The following is a 22342-nucleotide window of genomic DNA, read 5'->3' as shown; positions in this document are numbered from 1 at the left end:
GTTTTCTAGAGTAGCTGCACCAGTTTGCATTCCCACCAGCAGTGCAAGAGGGTTCCCCTTTCTCCACATCCTCGCCAGCATCTATAGTCTCTTGATTTGTTCATTTTAGCCACTCTGACCGGTGTGAGGTGGTATCTCAGTGTGGTTTTGATTTGTATTTCCTTGATGATGAGTGATGCTGAGCATCGTTTCATGTGCCTGTTGGCCATCTGATATCCTCTTTGGAGAAGTGTCTGTTCATGTCTTCTGCCCATTTCTTCATGGGATTATTCATTTTTTGGGTATGGAGTTTGGTGAGTTCCTTATAGATTTTGGATACTAGCCCTTTATCCAATATGCCATTTGCCACTATCTTTTCCCATTCTGTCGGTTGCCTATTAGTTTTTTTGACTGTTTCCATGGCAGTGCAGAAGCTCTTTATCTTGATGAGGTCCCAATAGTTCATTTTTGTTCTTGATTCCCTTGCCTTTGAGGATGTGTTGAGGAGGAAATTGCTGTGATTGAGGTCAAGGAGGCTGTTTCCTGCTTTCTCCTCTAGGGTTTTTATGGTTTCCTGTCTCATATTCAGGTCCTTCCTCCATTTTGAGTTTATTTTTGTGTATGGTGTAAGAAAGTGGTCTAGTTTCATTCTTCTGCATGTTGCTGTCCAGTTCTCCCAGCACCACCTGTTAAAGAGGCTGTCATTTTTCCATTGGATACTCTTTCCTGCTTTACAAAAGAAAAGATAAAAACCATATGATCCTGTCGATAGATGCAGAAAAAGAGTTAAACAAAATACAGCATCTTTTCTTAATAAAAACCCTCGAAAAAGTCGGGATAGAAGGAACTTACACATTATAAAAGCAGTTTATGAAAAGCCCACAGCCAATATTATCCTCAATGGGGAAAAACTGAGAGCTTTCCCCCTGAGATCAGGGACACGACAGGGATGTCCACTCTCACCAGAGTTGTTTAACATAGTGCTGGAAGTCCTAGCATCAGCAATCAGACGACAAAAGGAAGTAAAAGGCATCAGAATTGGCAAAGATGAAGTCAAACCTTCACTTTTCGCAGATGATATGATACTCTCCATGGAAAACCCAATCGACTCCTCCAGAAGCCTTCTAGAACTGATCAATGAGTTCAGCAAAGTTGCAGGGTAGAAAATCAATGTAGAGAAATTCGTTGCCTTTTTATACACCACTAATGAAGCAACAGAAAGAGAAATCAAGAAACGGATCCCATTCACAATTGCACGAAAAACCATAAAATGCCTAGGAATAAACCTAACCAAAGATGTAAAAGACCTGTATGGTCAAAACAATAGAAAACTTATGAAAGAAATTGGAGAAGACAGAAAGAAATGGAAAAACATTCTGTGCTCATGGATCGGAAGAATAAACACTGTTAAAATGTTTACTCATTATTACCCAAAGCAATCTACACATTCAATGCAATCCCCATCAAAAGGGCACCTGCATTCTTCTCAAAGCTAGCATAAACTGTCCTAAAGTTCATATGGAGCCATGAAAGACCCAGAATAACCAACGTAATACTGAAGAGGAAAACCAAAACGGGAGGCATCACAACCCCAGACTTTAGCCTCTACTACAAAGCTGTCATCATCAAGACAGTTGGGTATGGGCACAAAACAGACACATAGACCAATGGAATAGAATAGAGAGCCCAGAACTAGACCCACAAGTGTATGGCCAATGAATCTTTGACAAAGCAGGATTAATTACATTTTTAAAATGACTCCCATGGGGCCCTGGGTGGCTCAGTTGGTTAAGCATCAAACACTTGGTTTTGCCTCACTGACAGTGCGGCACCTGCTTGGGATTCTCTGTTTCCCTCCGTTTCTGCCCCTCCGCTGCTCATGCTGTCTCTGTCTCTCTCAAAATAAACTTAAAAAAAATAAATAAAATGATTCCCTTTTCTCTCTATCCCAGTTAACTTGTGATACATTCTTTTATAAGAATGTGTCAACAAAATATCAGCCTGCTCTCTCTTTGTAATTAACAATATGGATTAGCATATTACAACTCTCAAAAAATATTCACATTAAAAAAACCCATTTGACATAATTTAATCCAGTGATTTTGAAACTTATTTGGGAAGTGCTCTGGGGAGGTAGATACGGGCTTGCAGAGCACCCCTGTCCTGGGGAGACGCCTCTCTAGAGGCCTAGTCAAGCTGCATGATCTTTAGAGTATTTCTACAGTGGTTATTTCTTGATAGACTTTGATGAAATGTGTAGAGAATTTGGGGTTATATAATAGGGCAGCCGTGAGCATGGTATCTCCTTATTAGTGCATGGAATTTGAGAATTAGTCTAGGAGACCATATGGTTAGTATTGTTTCAGGAACCTTCCCAGGGGCATAAAGCAGGAAGTTGGTTGAAAGACCTCTAGGAAGGACATACAGTCGTGTATGACTTACGTCTCCCAGTGAAAATCTGCACTCATTGCAGTCCTCGAATGGGTGAACTTAGCCTTTACAGTCTGCTGGCCTGGTCCTTTAATTTAGAGACTCTCTGGTTTTTAATACTGTGATTTTTCAAGTTACAAACCCACCTTTAAGAAGAGAAACACATTCAGATGCTTTGTCTGAGGTTGTTAGCTAGAGGCTAATTACGTATTGGAATCCATGTGCTAAAAGTGAAGCTGTTATCTGAATAGTTAACATTATTCCATTTTCTTGACAATAATTAAGTAGCATGCATCTGTTCACCCAGAAGTGATCAACTCATTAAGACACAGGTTAAAAAGAAGCAATTATATCACTCTTCCTGAGTATTTGCATTCGAAATAGGACTCTAAGGAAGGGGGTAACACTTTAGTTCAATGGAACACATCTCTAATGGTAAAGTTTTGATATTGTTATGCTTAATTAAACAGTCTTCCTTTTTTCCTATCCTTTAGGTAAGAGAAAAAAAAACACAGATGTATGATGGTAGATAGTTAGAAAATAAAGTCTGACGTTAGTAAGAGAAAATGCTCACTTAAATTGGAATCAAGTTTGGGTTAATTTTTAGGCTTTATAAAACAAATGCAATTCTGAGAACTTGAAAATTTAATAATCTTTTTTTTTCTTTTTCAGGTGTGTCCTCTTTAAGTATTCAATTTGCCAAACTCCCAAAGGGATTAAAGCATTTAAATTTATCTAAAACCTCATTGTCACCTAAAGGTACGGTATATCTTATTTACTTTATGTCTGTAACATTTCTGCTACACCATGCTCCCTTTAAATAGTTAGAATCATTACTCAGTTATATACCCGCTTGTGTATGACAGTTGACTGTTAGAAAGAAATTATGTAATTGTAATTCTCCTTGTCTAACGTGAAATGCTTTCAGAGTAGAGAATAATTTTGCAGTAGTCTTTCCAGCTTCTTCACTTTGAGCCAGAGAGCGCTTCCTGGGCTGCCTCCGGCCTCACGTTCCCACAGGCAGCTGGTCGTGTTTTCTTGATTCATCCTTGGAAGAACATACGCCTTCCCAGTCCCTGTGCCTCCCCCACAACCCCCACTGTTGGGTGGTCTTCTGCCCAGTCACACTGTAGCTCTGTCCCTCTGTCCTGCTCTGGAAATTGCCTTTCCTTTGCCAGGTTCTCTTCTGACTCCACTTACCCTCTTCTCATGGATGTAGTTACTCCCCCAATCCTGTCCATTCTCTTACGATTCCACGTCAGCACCCCGTAACACTCGGAATATCGCTGCTTGCATAGTGCCTTTGTCTTCTGCTTGCAAAGTCTTTCTCTCTTCCCCGGTAGTGACACCTGCCTTCTTCCCTCCTTCGTATTTCTCTTTCCCGTGTGTCTCCTTGACTACTCACCCCAAACACTTCGCTTCTGATGCTTCCAGTCACCAGATGCATGGAGGTTTTTAGTCACATCAAGTGTTTCTTTGCAACACCAGTTGGGTGACCCACAATTTAACTCCATTCTGACACTCCCTACCCAGAGAGAGCATCAGAGCCCACACAGTAAGGGCTCAGTCCCACAAGACTGCTCTCAACCCCCTTCAGTTGCAAGCCTCGGTTATTGGACGTTCCCAAGACCTCGACTTGGGGTTGACTCATTGGCTAGAGCGGCTCACAGAACTCAGGGGAAGCACTCGCCTATGTTTCCTCATTTATTCAAGGGTGTGATGAAGGCCACAGAGGAGCCACTAGGGGAGGAGATGCGCAGGGCGAGGTCTGACGGGGTCCTGAGCCAGGAGCGTCTGTAGAGTTGGGGTGCACCGCCCTCCCGGTGTAGACATGCGTGCTCACCAGCCTGGAGACGCCTTGGAACCCATGCTATTGACACTGCATGCAGGCTTCCTCACGTGGGTCTCCAGCCCCTCCACTCTTCCTCGAGGGGGGAAGGGGGAGGGACTTCAACATTTCACGCTTTGAATCATGGTTTGATCTCTCTGGTGACCAGCCCCAGCCAGGATCCCACCCGGAGTCACCCCGTTAGAACAAAAGATGACCTCAGTGCTCTTGCTACGAAGGAAATTACAAACGTTTGGGGAGCTCTGCACCAGGCACGGGGCAGAGACCAGTATGTGTATATTTCCTGTTACCTCACATGTCACCTTACGTTCTTAGAGAGCTGCAGCCTTTTTTTTTTTAATAAAACACTCATTTGCGATGGTCTCTTCTGAGACGTCTCCCCATTCCTGTGACCTCAGTAGAATCAATCACTCTCTCCTTTGTGTTATTTCTAGAACACATTACTGATCACGGTATTACTTCCGGATCTGACATTACTGTATAAATACTGTTTCCCTCCGAGAAAGAGGCTGCCTTCCCCGCTCACCTCCATCGCTCCAGCGCCCGGCACGGTGCTTGAGCCACTGTCGTGTGCAGTGACAGTTTCTTGACTTGAACAGTGTTCCATTTATTTTTTTAATATATATATATTTTTTTAATGTTTGTTTTTGAGGGAGAGCATGAGCAGGGGAGGGGCAGAGAGAGCGGGACATAGGATCTGAAGTGGGCTCCCTGCTGTCAGCAGAGCCCGACGTGGGGCCTGAACTCATGAACTGTGAGATCACGACCTGAGCTGAAGTCGTGTGCTTAACCGACTGAGCCCCTCAGGTGCCCCTAGAACCTTGCCATTTCTTACATGTATCACTGTCTTTTGTGCACTGGGTTGGGGGGCCTGCGTGTCAGTTCTCACGCAGGTGGCCTGGGGTCCTCATTTGTTCACTTGGCACGATGTGTCTTTTTCACGTATGTCATTTGAGAGTTGGAATGAAGCGTATAAGGTGGTGAGACCAAGTGAGTTAATAGACACACAGGGCACTTTGGGGCACGAAGGGCTCCGCCACCTTCATCGGCGTCACCATCAGCATCTTGCTCTGTCATACGTTGTCACATGCTGTTACTTGGGCCTGCCGACAGCCCCACAGGTCAGGTGAACTCCTGCTCCCGCCCAGGATTGAGCCTCTGTCCCCCTCTCTGCTTGAAGCCCTCTCTCAGCCACGCCTGTGCAGTTGATGCTCCCGCTGTCCCACGGCACCTCGCACCTTCCTGTCTTGGCGTGTTTCCCGCCGTGCGTGGACTGTGTCCCGGCCCTGGAGCTCCTGGACCGTCAGGGCTCTGCCCCATTCATTGCTGCGGTCCTGCACCTGGGCCACTGCAGTTTCTAACTGAATGTGTCTCCGGCAGGCGGGCGGAGCTCAGTGGTCCCTCGGTGATGTCATGTCCATCCCGACTGTCCAGTCACTCTAAGAGTGATTTGAAATCAGGGTGGTTTTTGCAAGTCCCATGGCTCCATGTGCAAACCTTTAGATTTAGGCATCATGGTGACTTTTCAAAGGGGAGCATTTTTCCAGGAGTCTGTGTTTTCTGTGCCAGTGCCTGAAACCATCGGAGATCTTCAGGCTGAGTGCAGCCCCGTGATGTCACCACTCTCTACTTCCAGTCAGTTTCATAGAAACCTTCTGATGATGATGATCAGCGCACTCTCAATGTACAGTAAAGACTTCTAAGATACTGCAAAGCATGAGTTAGAAGACCAAAATTCCTCCCAAGGCCAGTACCAAACCATGACAAGACTGCACAGTTGGCAGGTTGACGCCCACGCTTTCGTAGTGTTTCTGTCTGTGGTTTATCTCTGTGCCTGCGTACAGACACGCGTGACATGTGGCATTCGTCTGCGCTTACCGTTTCATAAACTCGTCTCCCTGCTTAGTAGTATATTGTGGTCCATTAGGACCGCAAACCCAAGATTATTCTCGGGCTTCATGCTGTTCCAGGGCGTGGAAGACATTCTCTAATTTACGTAAATGATCCGTTACCGTACGTTTACGTGGTTTCTGATTCTTCATAATGCAGACAGTGCTAACAGGACTTCTCTGTGTCATTATCGATCATTTGTTACTTTCTTATTTAGCACAAGTTACGTAGAATTGCTAGATCAAGAAGGGTGTGCGTTTTTGTACAGCTTTCTCTCGACATTTATGGTCAAGCTGTCCTCCACGTTACTGGTACCGGTCCCCACGTCCCACCAATGCGTGACGTTACTCCCCATTTTGTTTGTCAAGCGTATCAGCAGAAGTGTTCTGATATTTTAATTTTAGTTTCTTGACTTATTGCTTAGGTGTATTCTCTCCCCCCGCCTTACCCATCCCCCATACCTTAGTCATTTGTCTTTCTTTTGAAGGAAGTTGCTCGTTTCCATGGTTTGTTGCCTCTCTCTTTGCCATATTAATCTTTTTTCTTAATTTATATGAATTGCCTACATGTTAAAAGTATTATTTATCATATGCCCCATAGATGTAACTAAAAAAAATTTTTTTTGTTTATATATTATGAATGATAAAGAATAGGGGAGGGGCAGAGAGAGAGGGAGGATCCCAAGCAGGCTCCATGACGTCGGCGTGCAAAACCCAGTGCAGGGCTTGAACCCAATAAACCGGGAGATCATGACCTGAGCCAAAATCCTGAGTCCGCTGTTTACGTGACCAAGCCACCCAGATGCCCCATAACTTTTAAAAGTCTGTTTATTTTCTGTTGAGGTATAATGGACCCATAACATGATATTAGTTCCCGGTGGACAATGTAATGATTTGATATCTGTATATATTGTGAAACAGTCACCATAACAAGTCGAGTTAATATCTGTCAACACACATAGTTGTAATTTTTTTTCTACGTGATGCGAACTTTTAAGATTCTACTTTTAGCAGCTTTCAAATATGCAGTTCGGTGTTAAGTGTAATCACTGTGCTGTGGTGGTCTCTTTTTTTTTTTTTAGACAGAGGTACTTTTTAAAAAACAACTTGAACTTATTTATTTTAATTTATTTGTATATTACTATGAAACAGATAGAGGGATGTGGAGGTCATTTATCCTCCCAAGGACAGGGGTGGGGGGTCTGGGGTAGCTCCATGCCGCAGCTGGCTATGTTCCCTTCTCTCCAGGCGTCGGGAGAGCGGGAGGGGCCTCCTCCTCGGGCAGAGAGGCCTTCCTCCGGTGTCCTTGTGAGTGAGGGCGGACCCCAGTTCCCCGTGCCCTTCGCCGGCGAAGGTCACTACACCAGGTTTATCTCTTCTCTGCAGTAAAACATAGGCACACTAAAATGTGTTTTGAGAATTGATATTACTTAATGATAATCTGGCCCAAGTGTTTTAAGCTGCCCTTCCTAAGCTGTGTATCTTGAAACGTTGGAGAGTTTGTTTTTTTTAAATGGATTCCTTAAGAGGATTTCATTATTCTCGCAGCCTTTTCCCATTGTATCCGAAAGGTTTGCAGATTCACAGTAACTCACATTACAGTGCAGTTTTAATCTTTTGCTGGATCTGACTAACATTTGTATTTTAGTTCTATGAAAACATTTCTGTTCACGGCTCCATAATTCAAGACAGATTTTTAAAAAAATCTCCCCATGGCATCCCCACTGTCTCCAAATACCCTTTCTCTTCCTCAGATGTTAGCTCAGTGATAGTTTTCTGGATTTCTAGTAAATGTCGTGCTGATTGCCAGATTATGTCAATGCAGGGCCATCTGGCACCACCTTTTGCCAGCTGTAAACACTCCAATAATAGATACGAAGAACGGTCACAATCACTGGACAGCCAGCATTGAGAGTGATGTGTAAATCTGTGTTTAGTTTGGGTTTTGAGAGCCCTGAGTTTTTCCATCCTATATTTTTGGAATTTCCTGCTCTTAGCCTGCTCATTAATGAAGGCCTCACGTGGATCTGGGCTCAAGAGGTGGGAGAGGAAGTCCTTCATTATGTTTTGGGAGCATGAAGCGGAGCCAAGGATGGTACACTTCTCTCCTGCTTCTGTTCGGATGTTGGCCAGCTGCCAAGCGCCTGCGCTCGGCAAGGAGCAGTTTGCTGTCAAGACTAATTTGACCTTCTGATTTTGGAATGAATTTATTGGGTTTTGTTCTGCCTCAGTAAGGAAGTGATTTTACAACTGATTTTCTTGATGCGAGAGAGTCTGGTATTCTACATGCTACGCCGTCACTAAGTTGGTCATTTAAAGAGTCGTAGGGGTTCCCTCCAGAAATTCACCTTCTGTAGTCCATGACAGTTCCTTTTATCCGCATGATTAATCAAATCTCCACCTTCTTCATTGCCGTGTGCCTCTTTGTTAACCTCTTTGATAGTCCCGACCTCACTGGATTGTGATTCTCGGACTGGGTCTCCCACTGCACGGGCTTTCGGAGGCTAAGGTGGTAATCCTCGGGTCTCCGGGGCCCATGCCAGGTGGGCCGTAGGCTTTTGATAACATTTTCTTGAAGCGCATAAATATTTCTTGTTGTAGTCTGATGTTGCATGCTGGAATTTATTGCTTTTCCTCTTGACAGTCTGAAGTTTTTGAGGGCAGTGGATGGGTCTTATTTATGTTTCTTTCCCAATCTCCAGCATTTTATAAGCGTTTTCTGAGCGGTAAATAAATGTCAAATTGATAGCCAAGAATTTCTTCCCGGTACTTATCTAAATGTTTTTTACTCGGCACCTGTCTCTCCCTCTCCGCACCCAAGGGCACACTCACCCTTGAGAAGTAGCTCTGTGGCCTTTATCAGACACGCCCTGCAGTTGGCTCTTGTAAATACTTACTCTTACCTGAAGGATAAGATGACAATCCTCCATCAGTACCACCCACCAGACATTCTGAACTTGGAGCAGAGGACTGCTCCCGGCTGGGCTGTACTTGGGACCCTCTGCCCCTTTCCTGGGGTGTCTCACTGTGTCCTGCTGCTGTGACCATTCTGGCTCTCACTGGAAGACCCTCCCCTCGTCCCTTATCCTGAGGAAGGCTCTGTGCAAGTTGGACGAAAACCCCCTTCCCTGTGTCCCTGTAGGGTGGCTAAGATAGGCTGGGATTTTCAAGGAGAGTATTACTGAGAAAAGAATGATGAATACACATCCAAGTTAGAAATAGCCGTATTTCCAAAATACATAGATTGGAACCGTGAACGGTAGAAACATGAAGAGCTCTGCTGTATCCCACGTCCCTGTCACCTTAAGAAGGGATGTCAGTACGAATGACGTGCTGTTGACCTCTTGGAAGCCCAGTGAGCGACCAGACGCTCCGGGGTCCTGTTTTGTATGTGGTGGGAACCTCCGAGAGCCTCCCCTCCCCCTTGGAGAGAAGCGGCCTGATGGAGACCCACTTACTGCAGGGCCTTGACCAACAGACCGTGACCGTTAGCCACGCAGGAAGGAACACTGTCCACGAGGAGCATTCTTGCCCTCCTCGAGTATTTATTCTTTGTCTTTGGAGGTCCGTAATACCCGTTACGTTCAGCTCTGTTGACTTTGACTTGAGCCATTTATGTTACATGTGTAAATAGTGTATGGAGTGTTGATTATCCATTTTTCCTTCCGATTGCTTCTTACATTATATACAGATCATTGTTTCACTCTTTGTAAAAATTCATTTCCCTCTGAATTTGGCCCTGAGTATGATACATTAGGTAGACCAGTGATCTACTTCCAGTGTTAACTTTTGAGTACTTTAAATAGGCCTAAGTGCCCAAATGTACCGACGTCGCTTAAGTCCTGTGCACTAAGTCAGGTGCACCTAGCAGAATTCTGAGAAAGGTAGAAACGACCAGTTAGAGCTGTGCTAAGACTTCAGAGCCACGTCCTTCCAGGCACATGGGAAGAAGAGCAGAGTGAAGCCACCTCTGTCTCTCCGTCCTGCTCCGTGAGGTGGCCGTGTCTGTGACTAACCTGTTCTTCCTGAGGGATTGTCAAAAGAAGACAGCCCTACCTTTCCGGGATGGTCTTTGTGGGTAACCTCAGTCCTGCAATTTGCTGTGGCTGCCTAGGGCATTTATAGAAACTCCCAAACCCCATTTTGTTCGCTGGAGCGGAACTGAGCCCGATCTTCTCCGTGTTGCAGGGGTGAATAGCCTTTCTCAGTCACTCAGTGCCAACCCGTTGACCGCCACCACCCTCACCCATCTCGACCTCTCAGGGAACGCCCTTCGCGGAGACGACCTCTCGGTAGGTTTTCCTTCCCCACAGCCACGTTCAAAGACACCGGATCTCGGAAGCCTGCAGTAATGTCCAAACGTGGCTTTCCCCACCTCCGCTTATGACACTTCAAGATCATTTAGTTGTGAGCTTCCGAACTGTTTTAGAGAAAGATTCCAGAGCCTCTCTTAATTCAATGTAGTCTAGCACATAGATATTTTTACTCCCTTCACTTAATGTTGTTGAAATGTAAATTCTTTTTGGATACATTTTTTTTTTCTGAAGGACCTTTTTCCTCTTCATTTTAACCATTATTGCACCTATTAAAATTGTCTGATAAAAAAGATCAGAAATGTAAACTGAATGATTTCATCATTAAATACTATTGTTAAGAAGACAGGTGGGTGTTTTAATAGCTTGCAGTGGAAGGAGGATATTGGGATAAAGCCCTGTCCTGTGTTTCATGAACACGGAGGGTGGGCAGAGGGTGGGGGATAAATTGGGGCCACTCTTTGAGTGTGAGTGTGAGTGTGAGGCAAAACGTTTTCCCTTAGTGAGATTTTTCACACAGCCGAATCGGTAATATAAATGTTTGGCACATCTTACCGATGACAGGTGTGACTAGGTGCATCACGTATGAACTTGTCAGATTCAGTGAGTCGTCCCTGCCAGTCACCTGGTAGAATGATACGACAGAAGGAATGCCCCCTTAGCACTGGAGCCGACCTCAAGTGTGTATCTTCGACCGGCGTTTATGTGCATCCCGCCTCTCTGTGGGGGTGAAAAACAGTATGAAATTCACCTTTCTCTCCTGCGTTACTTTCCCTATAAGGCAGGGAATGTCACTCTCGTCCTTTCTTGTAGGATCTTTTCCCTCTGCCTGGTACTCGAAATCATTTGAGGCAATACTGTTTCCTGAGGGGCTATGACTTTTTTTAATACTTACTTACTTTTGAGAGTGTGAGTTAGGGAGGGACACAGAGAGAGAGGGGACAGAGAATCTGAAGCAGGCTCTGTGGTGATAGCAGCGAGCCCAATGCAGGGCCTTGAATTCCCGCACCGTGAGATCATGACCAGAGCTGAAGTTGGACACTTAACCAACCGAGCCACCCAGGCACCTCACTTGGGGTGCTGCGACTTTTCAATGCATTGCCCCACTTTAGTTGTCACCTTCAGTGATGATTCATAAATCTGCCCCTTCCCAAGTCTGATGTGAAACCAATAACACAAGACGGTGACAAAGTAGAGGACTAGAGAGAGCGATAAAGGAAGAACCTGAAGAGAAAATAATAAGACTCTGCTAACTCAGGAGCACAAGGTCACTCCAGAGAGCAGAGTAGGTCCGGAATTTTTCGCTGGCCGGGAGTGGGTCTTGTCCCAGCTGGCCTCTGGGGAAGGAGGAGGGGACTCATGAGGCCTGGGTGAGTGGGCCTCCCCCTAGACAGGCTGAGGTTCTGGGAGCCCTGCAGCAGGTGCAGGGAGGGGCTCGCCCAGCCGCAGTGCCTTCTGGCCCAGAGCCTAGCAGGACCTGCCTCCCTGGCGAAGTGTTGGCCAAGTAGGGTCCTGTAGCCAGTGGAGGGTGGTTAGAGTTCCCCCAGCTGGTAGCCTGGGGTAAAGCCGCAGGCAAAGCCCCGGAGAAGCAGAGATGGTTACGGAAGTGGAGCAGATTATTTTACCGAATCAGAGCTTCTCATAATCTGGCGGGGGGGGGTGTGTGTGTGTGTGTGTGTGTGTGTGTGTGTGTGTGTGTGTGTGTGTGTGTGTTATTTACAGGCTAGTCACTTTCTATTCTCAGTTCCTTGGTAGAGAGGATTTCTGTTGAGTGTCATACAGCCCAGCTGCCACACTGTCTTTGCTAAGGACGAGGGCATCTCAGCGACAGCTTGTTTGTTTTTGCAAGGCCCTGGTGGCGCCCAGCGGGGCACAGGCCAGTTTCGCTGCTTGACTGGGGACAGGAGCTTGGACTCTGTCACTTACTGTGCCCTCTGGCAGTTTCCACTCACACAGGCCAGTTAGAGAAGAACAGAAGGTGCTTAGATGTATTATTTTGATGGTCTTGCCCAGGAAGAAGGAGAGACCTTAACCATTGTGACCCCTTGAAACCCCACATGTCTTAGCTATATGTGAGATTTTAAAAAAACCTGAATAGTGCCATCAGACCCTTTCTTGTTAGGTTTTTGGAAGTAACTAAGGATAGACACGTCATTGTGTAGGACACAGGAGAGGCCAGCCTGAGAGCATCTTATGGTTCAGACTCCCAACGAGTGGATCTTTGAACACTTCCAAAGTGGTTAGCGTTTTGATAGGGTGAGTGCTATTCAGGTGGTGCTTTAATCTCAGTTAAAATTAATGAACATCGCTCTAAAGTTATAAAAATGGAGCTAATCAGGAAAACTAAGTCATGTGTAACAAAAGGGGGCTGGTAGCCCAAGAGTTCACCTGGCCTTTTTTTAAAAATTCAAACATAATTTTATTTTAACTATTCTTTGGATTTTTGCTCTCAGGGAAGACAATGGAATGACAAGAAATTACACTAATCCTCTTGGGAAGAGTAGAGAATGAATACAGGAGAATGTGGGCAACTTCCTTTTAGAATATTGACTGTGTGCTTGTGTGTTTCCAGATCCTAATGTGTTTGTTTCCTGTTTTCTATTTCAAGTCCATGTACAATTTTTTGGCCCAGCCGAATGCCATCGCTCATCTGGATTTGTCCAATACCGAATGTTCCCTGGACATGGTAATGGTTTTTTTTATCACGCACTGGCGGTCTCAGATCAGCCTTTCAGGCAGGATACAGAGGGCTTTGTCACTAATAAAATACTCTCTTAGATCTAGAACTGTTTGGAACTAAGAGCGCCTTCTTGCTTTCTCAGGTCTGCGCAGCGCTCCTCCGAGGATGCCTTCAGCACCTGGCCGTGCTTAATCTCTCCAGAGCGGTCTTTTCTCACCGGTATGGGTTTGTACCTGCCCTGCCTTCCTCTCACAGAAGGTTGTAGCGGGATGAAAACGGAGTGATAAAGGATGCGTGTTGTGCGTGAAGGAAGGTGACCTTAAGCCATCAGCTATGAATATGCGCCTTGAAAGTGTAAGGTTTTCTGTATCTTTTTTTGCGGTAGTCTGATGTTCTCAATGGCCCCCGTCTGCCCACGTGACCCGCCTGCTAACCGCTGCTCTTGTATGGATGGGCACTCTCTCTTCATACAGGACAAACTCTTTAAAAAACGTTTTTAATGTTTAGTTATTTTTGAGAGAGAGAACGAGACAGAGTGTGAATACGGGAGGGGCAGAGAGAGAGACACACACAGAATCCAAAGCAGGCTCCAGGCTCTGAGCTGTCAGCACAGATCCCACTGTGGGGCTCGAACCCACAACCTGTGAGATCATGACTTGAGCCAAAATTGGATGCTTAACCGAGTCACCCAGGTACCCCCAGCACAAACTCTTTTAGAAGGGACTTCTCAACAATGAACTTGGAAGCCATCCTCAGACGAATTGATTTTAATTTGTAAAAGTGGAAGACCAGCCCCAGAACCTCACTTCTACCTTCCTGACTTAGAATTGTTTGCAAAATAGGGCGTTGGATTAGAGACAGCAAGTATTCACACACTTTAACTCTGGCGTCTTGTTTCCCAAAAGCCCTCATGGTGTGGCGTTGACTCTGCCTTCTTTCTGAGGTCTCGGGTTTCTCCTGTGATAGCAAGGGCCCATATTTGGAGGTTCTAGCCATTTTCTTTGGAGTTTTGTCTTTATTCTAATATTTGGCCTGAAATGATTCGATTTGCGGAATGGGTAAGCGCTGAGCGGGCTTTCTGTGTTGTTCCTCAGCCCAGCATCAGGCTGTGTCTTGTTGTGGGAGGTGTGCCGCGTCTCAGAGCATTACCAAGTGCATGTCGCCATTCTTCATATTCGATGCCACCCAGTGGGAAGGGTCTTCAAATTGTGAAACATCTACACCTTAGACTTCCGGTTTCTTAAAAATTCACACAAGGAGACCTGTGGGTAAAACACAACGAGTCCATCGGCTATAAGGAATAGTGATAGGTTTAAGGACTTTGTGAAATGTCTTCACTTTTCTTACCTCATTCCTCTGATGCTGTTGGCTTTGTGTGGACTTGGGACATTTTGTTTCTTTTTGCCTTTCAATGTCTACCAAACATACAATGGATTCACGGATTATTTCACAGAGTCTGAATAACCAACGGGGAACTTTGCCAGTCTGGAAGTGGGTGTCGGGCTGGACGTGTCCCTGCTCCGGTGACCGCCCGGTTTTGTTTTCCAGGAAAGGAAAAGACGTGCCTCCGTCCTTCAAGCAGTTTTTTAGTAGCTCCTTGTCTCTGATGCAGCTCAACCTTTCCGGCACCAAACTGTCTCCTGAGCCCTTAAAGTGAGTGCGTACGTAGTTCATCTTATCCACGGCTTTTTTTGTTATTTGGTTTTTTGTTTTTTCCTTTTCAGATTTTTGTGTAAATGCTAGTCAGTGACTATACAATGCAGTACTGTCTTCAGGAGTAGAATTCGTGATTTATCCCTTAGAGACGTTACCCAGTGCTCATCCCAAGAGCCCTCCTGATACTCCCTCACCCATCCCGCCACCCCCCACCCACCTCCTACTCCTCCTCCCTCCCCTCCCTCCATCAACCCTCAGTTTGTTCCCTATGGTTGAGCGTCTCTCTCTCCCACGCCCCCCCCCCCATTGCTTTTCAAGTTGTTTGTTGTTATAAATGTGCTTGAGGGAAGGGAAGAAGACACAAACTCCTAAGACAGACAAGGCAGGGGAAAATGCCTTTTTCACTTCGGGACACACGAAGAAATCGCATTCTTTTTGCCTACATTGTGCACTGCTGATATTATTGCTTCTTCTGTGAGAAAAAAAATCTTCCTGTGGTTGGTGACCTTGGCAGTTGTCAGTGACTTTCTGTTAATGTTGTGCTCCCAGGTCTCCCTGCCTTCCCAGCGACCTCTGCTGAGCCCAGTTGAGGCATATTCGTGTGTGTATGTGTGTTTAGTTAATACTTACTCGACACACTTCCGTTAACCCTAGCAAATGCCACACACAGTGTGTGTGCAACAGAGTCGGTTTTCAGGTGCTGTGGTCCCGAATGAGCTGGGTCGGCACGGGTCGTCTGTGTCGGGATTTTACTCGGCAGGCATCTTCGGTTATGGGGAAATACCCTAGTGGAGGCTTGATGCTGACCTTAAATTCTTGAGCTAAAATAAGGTTTTGAGGATAATTTGTCGTCCTTGAGATCTCTGTTCGGCGTTGCCAGCAATAATCAGAAAGACTACGGAATCAAATTCCCTTCGCATCCAAAGAACATATTTTCAAGTCGTTACGAGGATGTACATTGTCACAAGTGCTCAAGTGCATGGCAGATCTCTCCTTCCCCAGCTGGCGTGTAAACCAGCATTTACTTTTCCCCTTGTCATTGTATGAAATGTTAAAATCAATGTCTGCTGTTCATCTTCCTAGAAAACTCATCTATATCTGAGTTGTAAATTGCCCTTTTTCTTTTCGAGAGGTGGGGAGTTCCTGGTGGCGCTGTCTCGCATGACCCTGCAGACTAAACAACGGGTGCCTCTAAGAACAGTAGATCTAGGCAAGTGCTAGGGAAACAATCTGACAGTATGGCAGGCCTTTTTTTATTTTTTACACATTGAGTTAATATATTAGAGGTCCATAAATGTAAGAGCTACAAACAGTAAAAGTCTCAAGACGAGGCTATTTGTGTGGATATTAATAAAACTAGCAGAATCAGTATTCTAAAGGGGGACCCATGATACTTCACTCACATTCATTTACATATTCATGCCACTGATATTTGGGGGCATTGACAGTGTCCGGGTGTGAGGAGGGCACTGGGTGTAAAGCAAACCCTGTCGTGATCCTTGCCCTCAGCGTGCCAAACAGCAGGAGAGCTGCTTATTCAAAAGCAGGTTTAGTGACAGGTGCACAGTATTCTCGTTCTTTCCGTGTTCTCGATCCCTGTGAAATACAGAGTAGCTCTTCGTTGATTAGGGTAATTGATTTTATAGAATGTTCCATACCACAGCCATGGATTTACTACACTGTTTGTTAGAGAGACTTATACATTAATAAGTACATCTATAAATTATACAGACCTCAACATTAATTTGTATTTGTTAAATCTTGTGACCTTTTGTTATTTATGTGAATATTTAATCGTGTTCTATCAGTGGTGTCATCAGCTCTGTTTTCCTTAATAAAAGTTTCAGTGTGAGGGAAAAGGCTTCGTGACCGGAGATTCCATAAGCAGAATTCAGTACGTGCATTGAATGTGGTGCCGTACCTGGGAAAGATAGAACAGAACCCAGGTGTTTGGGGTTTGTGTGATGGGCGGAGATGGCAGCTTGCTGAGCATGACCCTGAACTAGACACCGAGCTGGCTGCTTGGAAGTGGACCGCCACCTGCAGTGTTGATGGCACTTGGGAGACTGCGTTCCATTTCCGGGTTTGCCGCTGAGGAAACGGAGGCCCAGGAAGCTCAGTGATTGGCCCAAAGTCCCGGTCGCAGGTCAGGTTTCCGGAGAAGTGGACTTGGAGATGGAGGTAGCATGTAGAAGACAGACGCTGGGCTTTTCTGTTCCTGTCCTGACCGGTCTTGGTGTGGCCTGTGTCTGGAAGGAGACGTGGCCCGGGGTGGGGCGCCTTTCCTCAGCCAAGGCCACCCCCAGGGAGAAGGGACCGCGCAGGGGGTTCTGGGAGGCACATCGCAGAGACCCCCACTGCCACCGGCTCCATATGTTCCTGTCCCCACTGTTCCAGGAGCGGGGGACAGCGGCCCCGATGTTGAAGGGTCAGCGGTCATAAGAGGCCATGCCAAAGGGACACACCGTCTTTTGAGAGAAGCCCTCCAGTGGGGACAGAACAGCGTCTGCAGGAGTGTCCACTGTTGGGGTTCTTCAGAAGCGACCCAGAGGGTAGGACTGCTGGCTTCACGGCTGTGTCCTCACTAGCAGACCCGTCAGCCACCGGGGACTCCGGCGCCTTTGGTAAAGAACACGGAGGCGCCCGTCCTTGTGTTTGCTAGTCTTCAGAACGGCCAAGTTCATGTGCATCCCGAGGATGCTCCTCACTCAGAGTGAGGCCTGGGCCCCCAGTTACCGCCCACGCTTGTGCTTCCTTCCCCTTGTCCCTGCGTCTCCGGCCTCCTTTACCCCCTGTCACCTGGTAGTACCCTCCGCCCCGTCTCCCAGGCTGTGGACTCCTCCTCAACCCATTCCGTGTGCTCCGTAGAAATCATGACTTGCACCACATCCCCAGGGCGGGTGAGAGTAAATACAGATTCTTCTCTTAGCCGGCGTTGCACTAATGACGGAGGACTGGAGGAGACAACAGTGAAGGCGGGTTTCCGTCCCCGGGTTAAAAGTCATCACACTTCCCGCTGCAGGGTTCTCCCCGTGGCGTGCTCGGCTGTGTCGTTGTTGGGTCTGGCTTTGTTCAGCTGAGGGCCGCCGCTCTTGGTGGCTTGTGTCTACCAGTCTCGGAGCCGTCACTTCCTCATCGCTGGCCTGTACTGTAGTTAATGATCTTAAAGTGCATTGTTGTTCCCTTGGCCTTAATCTACATACGAGAAAAGTAGGGAGAATTTCCCTTCCTTCTAAGCATTGTAAAACCATTGTGTTAAAATAGGTGGCTAGGTTCTAGAAACTCAGCCAACATTAGAACTCAAAGGGACCTCTTTGGTCCTGGGCTGATGGTCCCACTTTGCTGATGAGCCCCTGAGACAGGAGAAAACAGTGACCCGTGATGTCCTTAAAGCCACTCCGCTGTCCGTACAGAGGTGGGACCTCTGAACCGGCCTTAGGGTTCTAGGTCCAAGCGCTTTCAGCAGCTCAGTACTGCCCCCAAGTAGGAAAGGGGGGAAAGGCACTTTTAGGGAAAGAGAAGCTGTTTATTACTTGACCAGGAACATGCGTGCAGATGAGATGTGGGCAGCCTCTCTCATGGGCCCGTGTTTAGAATAAGGGGCTGGTCACCTGGAAAAAAGAGAGAAGAAAGGGGCTCCCCTCCAGCCTCCTTCCTGAAGTCATTCTCACCAGAAGCTGCTGGACCTGGGGGGGGGGGCTCCATGCGCTGCGGGACCCGTCACATGGCGGATGAGGCTGGAGAGTCCCCCGAAGAGGAGACCGCAGAGACTGGTGTGGAAGAGGTGCCTTTCCACCTGGCCCGTGCCCCGGGGTATTTCTGGGGTGTATTGGGTGCAAGTCGTTTTCCTGGGAACCGTGAGGACACGTGGATGTGCCTGCCAAGCGAATGCCTTCATTCTGCCCTGTCGCTTCCTCCCGTTCTGCCTCTGACAGGGATGTGCACACACACCCGTGTGTGCAGGAGGCCTCTGGGGCTCACCCGTGTTCCCCCAGGGCCTGGCGGAGGCCTTGTGCCCCTTCAGTGTGATTTCGGGTGAGTGTGCAGGGGTGAAGTTTTGCATCAAGCCCGTTGACCCCACAGGACTGACTTGTGAGAGGAGAGCCCGTTCTTCTCTGAGAGATGAGCTCTGTGTGATTAGTCCAGCCTCCTCAACATGCGGACGGCTACGTCCCCTTCCACAGTGCCCTTGTGGTTTGCCCCGATACCAGCTAGGACTGGCCGGACGGACAGCCGCCCTCCAGACCTACCTCATGTCCCCTGCTCTTGTGCCCCGCCCACCTCCTACTGTGGATGCTTGAAAAACACCCCCTCTCCATGGTTGGTAATTCCCTATCCTGGGCACTGACTTCCTTATAGCCTCTTCCTTGGGGAAAAACCAGCATACGCTTTGCTACTCTGCTGACAGTTGCCTAATAATTCTCTCAGCAACAGTAAAGGTGTTCTCAAGCAGATGCACGTGGGAATCGATCTGTGATGAACACAGTTTAATTTCAGTGTGCAACTAGGTGTACTGTTGGCTTCTGTGCATAGGAGCGGCGGGCCTGCGGCCTCGTGTTCATAACGGGCCTGCGCCGCGTCCAACAGAAGAATGTTACAGCATCGTTTGCTCACTGCGCTTGGGAGGCAGGAATGCAGTTGGCATTTTAAAAACAGAGATGGTGCTTGACCTATGATTCAGAGAAGTGCCCTTCCTTCTCGGGGCTTTCTTCCCATGCATCCAGGTTTTGGTGCAAACTGTATTTGATTCGCATCTAATGTGTGTGTCTTCGTGTTTTCTCCCCTCAGAGCACTGCTGCTGGGCCTCGCTTGCAATCATAACTTGAAGGGGGTTTCCCTTGATCTCAGCAACTGTGAGGTAAGGACGCATTTAGACCGTGCCCTGGAAGACATTATTATAGCCTCCAAGTTGCTTTGTCTTTTTCCTGGAAAAAGCATGATACTGTGATTCCAGAAGGTATAAATGAAGCAGAAAAACACATTATAGATGTTGCTGATGTTTTGCATTTTGCAAGTTTTATCCACAAACAGCCACGGAACACCACTCAGAAAGTGTTCCGGTGTGGTTTTAATGACTTGGTTGGTTTTTTTGGTGTTTGTTTGTCTTTTATTCATTCTTAGTGCCAGTTGCTTAAGTATTTTATGATGAAACCTTGAAGACACAAAAGCCATAAACCAGCTTTACCGTCGTGAAAAATGCAACAGACGGCATCCCTTGCAGGGCACAGATGGGTGGAAGGTAACCTGGTCTCAGAGAGTGTGCCAGAGAAGGGCAGTCTTGTCATTGACTTTATTTCTTACTATCTTGACTTAAAACAGGACATTTACTAGAGCAGTTCCAACACTTCTAGCAAAGACCACAAAGACGACTGGAGACTAGAAGCCTCTACGTTTTAGACAAAACCCCAACTTTTTCAGGCCCGAGACTCTTAGAGTGTGTGGAGACCAGTAAGAAGATGTCCAGGTGCACACCGTGTGGTCCCTTCGGAGCCCGACCTGACCGAGCCCGGCAGACTTGGTTTCTTCGTTAGGGCTGAGCTGAGGGCCCATGTGCTGGCTCTGGGCCGCGGTTCCCTCCTCCTGGCACACGCTTGCTGTGTCCTTCTTCCCCACAGCCCCCTCTCCCCGGATCTCGGTCAAGCCCTGTCTCCTTCATGCCTGCATCCAGCTCCTAGGGTTCGATCGGAGTTAGGCCTTTACTAGCTGTGCGGCCCGGGCCGCGCTAGGTGATAGCGTGGAATCTCGGCATCTGCATCCGCAAACCAGACCACATTAGTGCTTCTCTCGGTGGCTTGTTCTGGGGCTCAAAGGAGCCCTTCTTTGCAAAGTGCTTCCTGGGCTTTTCCAGGAGCATCTGGGACATAACGTGGGTGGTTTGCTCTAGCTGTTTGTCCAGCTTCAGCCCTTCATGATCTTACTCTTCTGATCCTCTGCTACTTAATGATGGTGACATGCGTTTGGGCACTGACGCCTTTTGTGTCCTGCATAACTGATGCATTGGTGCCTACGTGCCTGCCCTGCGGGGCTGTAACTTTCCAGAGGGTAGTGTTTGCGTCCTGTCCATGTTGTGTGTCCCTTAGCTCCTAACAGAATGCCAGGAGCCAAGCCAACACTAAATATCGAAGATCATGCTTGGCCTCTCTGAAAATTCTAGAAACTGGCATGGATGAAATGATACCAGGTAAATTGTTAGTGCAGGATTTTTTTAAAAATTCTGAGCTGGAGTGAACGCTGACTGTGTGTAATTTACCATTTTGTTTGAGGAGAAAGAAAAGCCAGAAAGAATAAAAAAAAAATCCCACAAAACCGTTAAACACCTACATGGTCAAATTTTAATGTAAATCGCTGTTCTTATATTTATAAAGACAGATCATATAATAGAAATCAAGTCTGGTGATAGGAATTAATTATTTGCTGGTACTTTCTTAAGGGACATGGCAGTAATAAAAACTTTTGTATGGGGGGAGGGGAGAAGAATAGAGATAGGTAGGGCTACACTACCAAAAAAAAAAAGCCAGTTGGTGTAAACTTAATTGCTCTGTTAGCTCATGCTACTGGATGAGCAATGACCCGGGTGTTTTACTATCCCGATTAAATATAGTGATTGCTGTCAATATAACATCTTCTATTTAATTTTCTGATCAAAACTGGAATGGACATAAGTGATCATCTGGTTCCTATACTTAAAGATGAAGCAACTGAGGTCTAAAGAAGATGAAATAACGCAGCTTACTAACGGCAGAATCATAATGAAAGTATGCTCTTCCAATTGTTGTGAATTATATAGATAATTATTAGACATTTTCTTCTCAAATAAGTTGTTAGGTAGCGCCTGCCTGAAGAAGCTGTGTGACATTGCTCTGTAGCTCATTCTGTAAACTCCATGGTCATCCCACTGGGGATAATTTTCAAAGACGCCTCTGTTTGGGGAACCATATCAAATCGACATTGTCATAGGTCAAAAATAGCAGACTATTGACAATTTTATATGGTTCTACCAAATGGCTAGTAGACTTTTTCCTTTATAGTTCTTATTAAGCCAGGAATCCAGATCAAATGATTGCTCTCTGATGGTAGGACTGCCCGTTATGATGACGATAATTGCAGCTTCATTTCGGCCATTCATTCATGGATTGTGTGATAACAGCGGTCCCGCTGAGGCAGGAGCCCTTAAAACCCCCGTGGTGCCACGCTGTCCCCGTCTCCATCCTCGAATCAGTCCTGGTGGCCTCGTTGATAAAGTCACATGTTATATTGCTGCTCATGGAAATTGGTGAAGCACAAAATTCTTTTTCTAAATGAAGGTGCTTTATCACATTTTTCGGCTTACAGACAGGAGTCCAAATCTAATGAGATTCACCGCTCTCCTCTCCCTGGTAGAGTACATCTCTCTTGTAAAGACGCGAGGGGTTATGGTATTACCCGCATAGAATGCTCAGCAGTTTGCCTATGAATTGCCATCCGTTCATTATTCAGTACTTCAGCGTTTATGTAGTGCTCTCGGAAAAAGTCTCTCACCGACTTGGGAGTTTAAAGTTACGCATGT

General features: G+C 46.6%; 1 protein-coding gene across 1 annotated transcript in view; it reads left to right on the top strand.

Annotated features, from left to right (window-relative positions):
* The window catches only part of CARMIL1 (capping protein regulator and myosin 1 linker 1), a 298331-nt gene that overhangs the window by 165079 nt on the left and 110910 nt on the right, over nt 1–22342 (top strand). The window contains exons 12-17 of the mRNA XM_029944967.1: nt 3082–3168; nt 10336–10439; nt 13069–13146; nt 13283–13359; nt 14689–14793; nt 19585–19654. Coding sequence (XP_029800827.1) covers nt 3082–3168; nt 10336–10439; nt 13069–13146; nt 13283–13359; nt 14689–14793; nt 19585–19654 — 521 coding nt within the window. The remainder of the gene's footprint in view (nt 1–3081; nt 3169–10335; nt 10440–13068; nt 13147–13282; nt 13360–14688; nt 14794–19584; nt 19655–22342) is intronic.

Source organism: Suricata suricatta, chromosome 7, assembly GCF_006229205.1.
Source record: "Suricata suricatta isolate VVHF042 chromosome 7, meerkat_22Aug2017_6uvM2_HiC, whole genome shotgun sequence".
Taxonomy (NCBI): domain Eukaryota; kingdom Metazoa; phylum Chordata; class Mammalia; order Carnivora; family Herpestidae; genus Suricata; species Suricata suricatta.
Note: the sequence above shows the minus strand (reverse complement) of the source record. Positions and strands in the feature narration are given on the sequence as shown.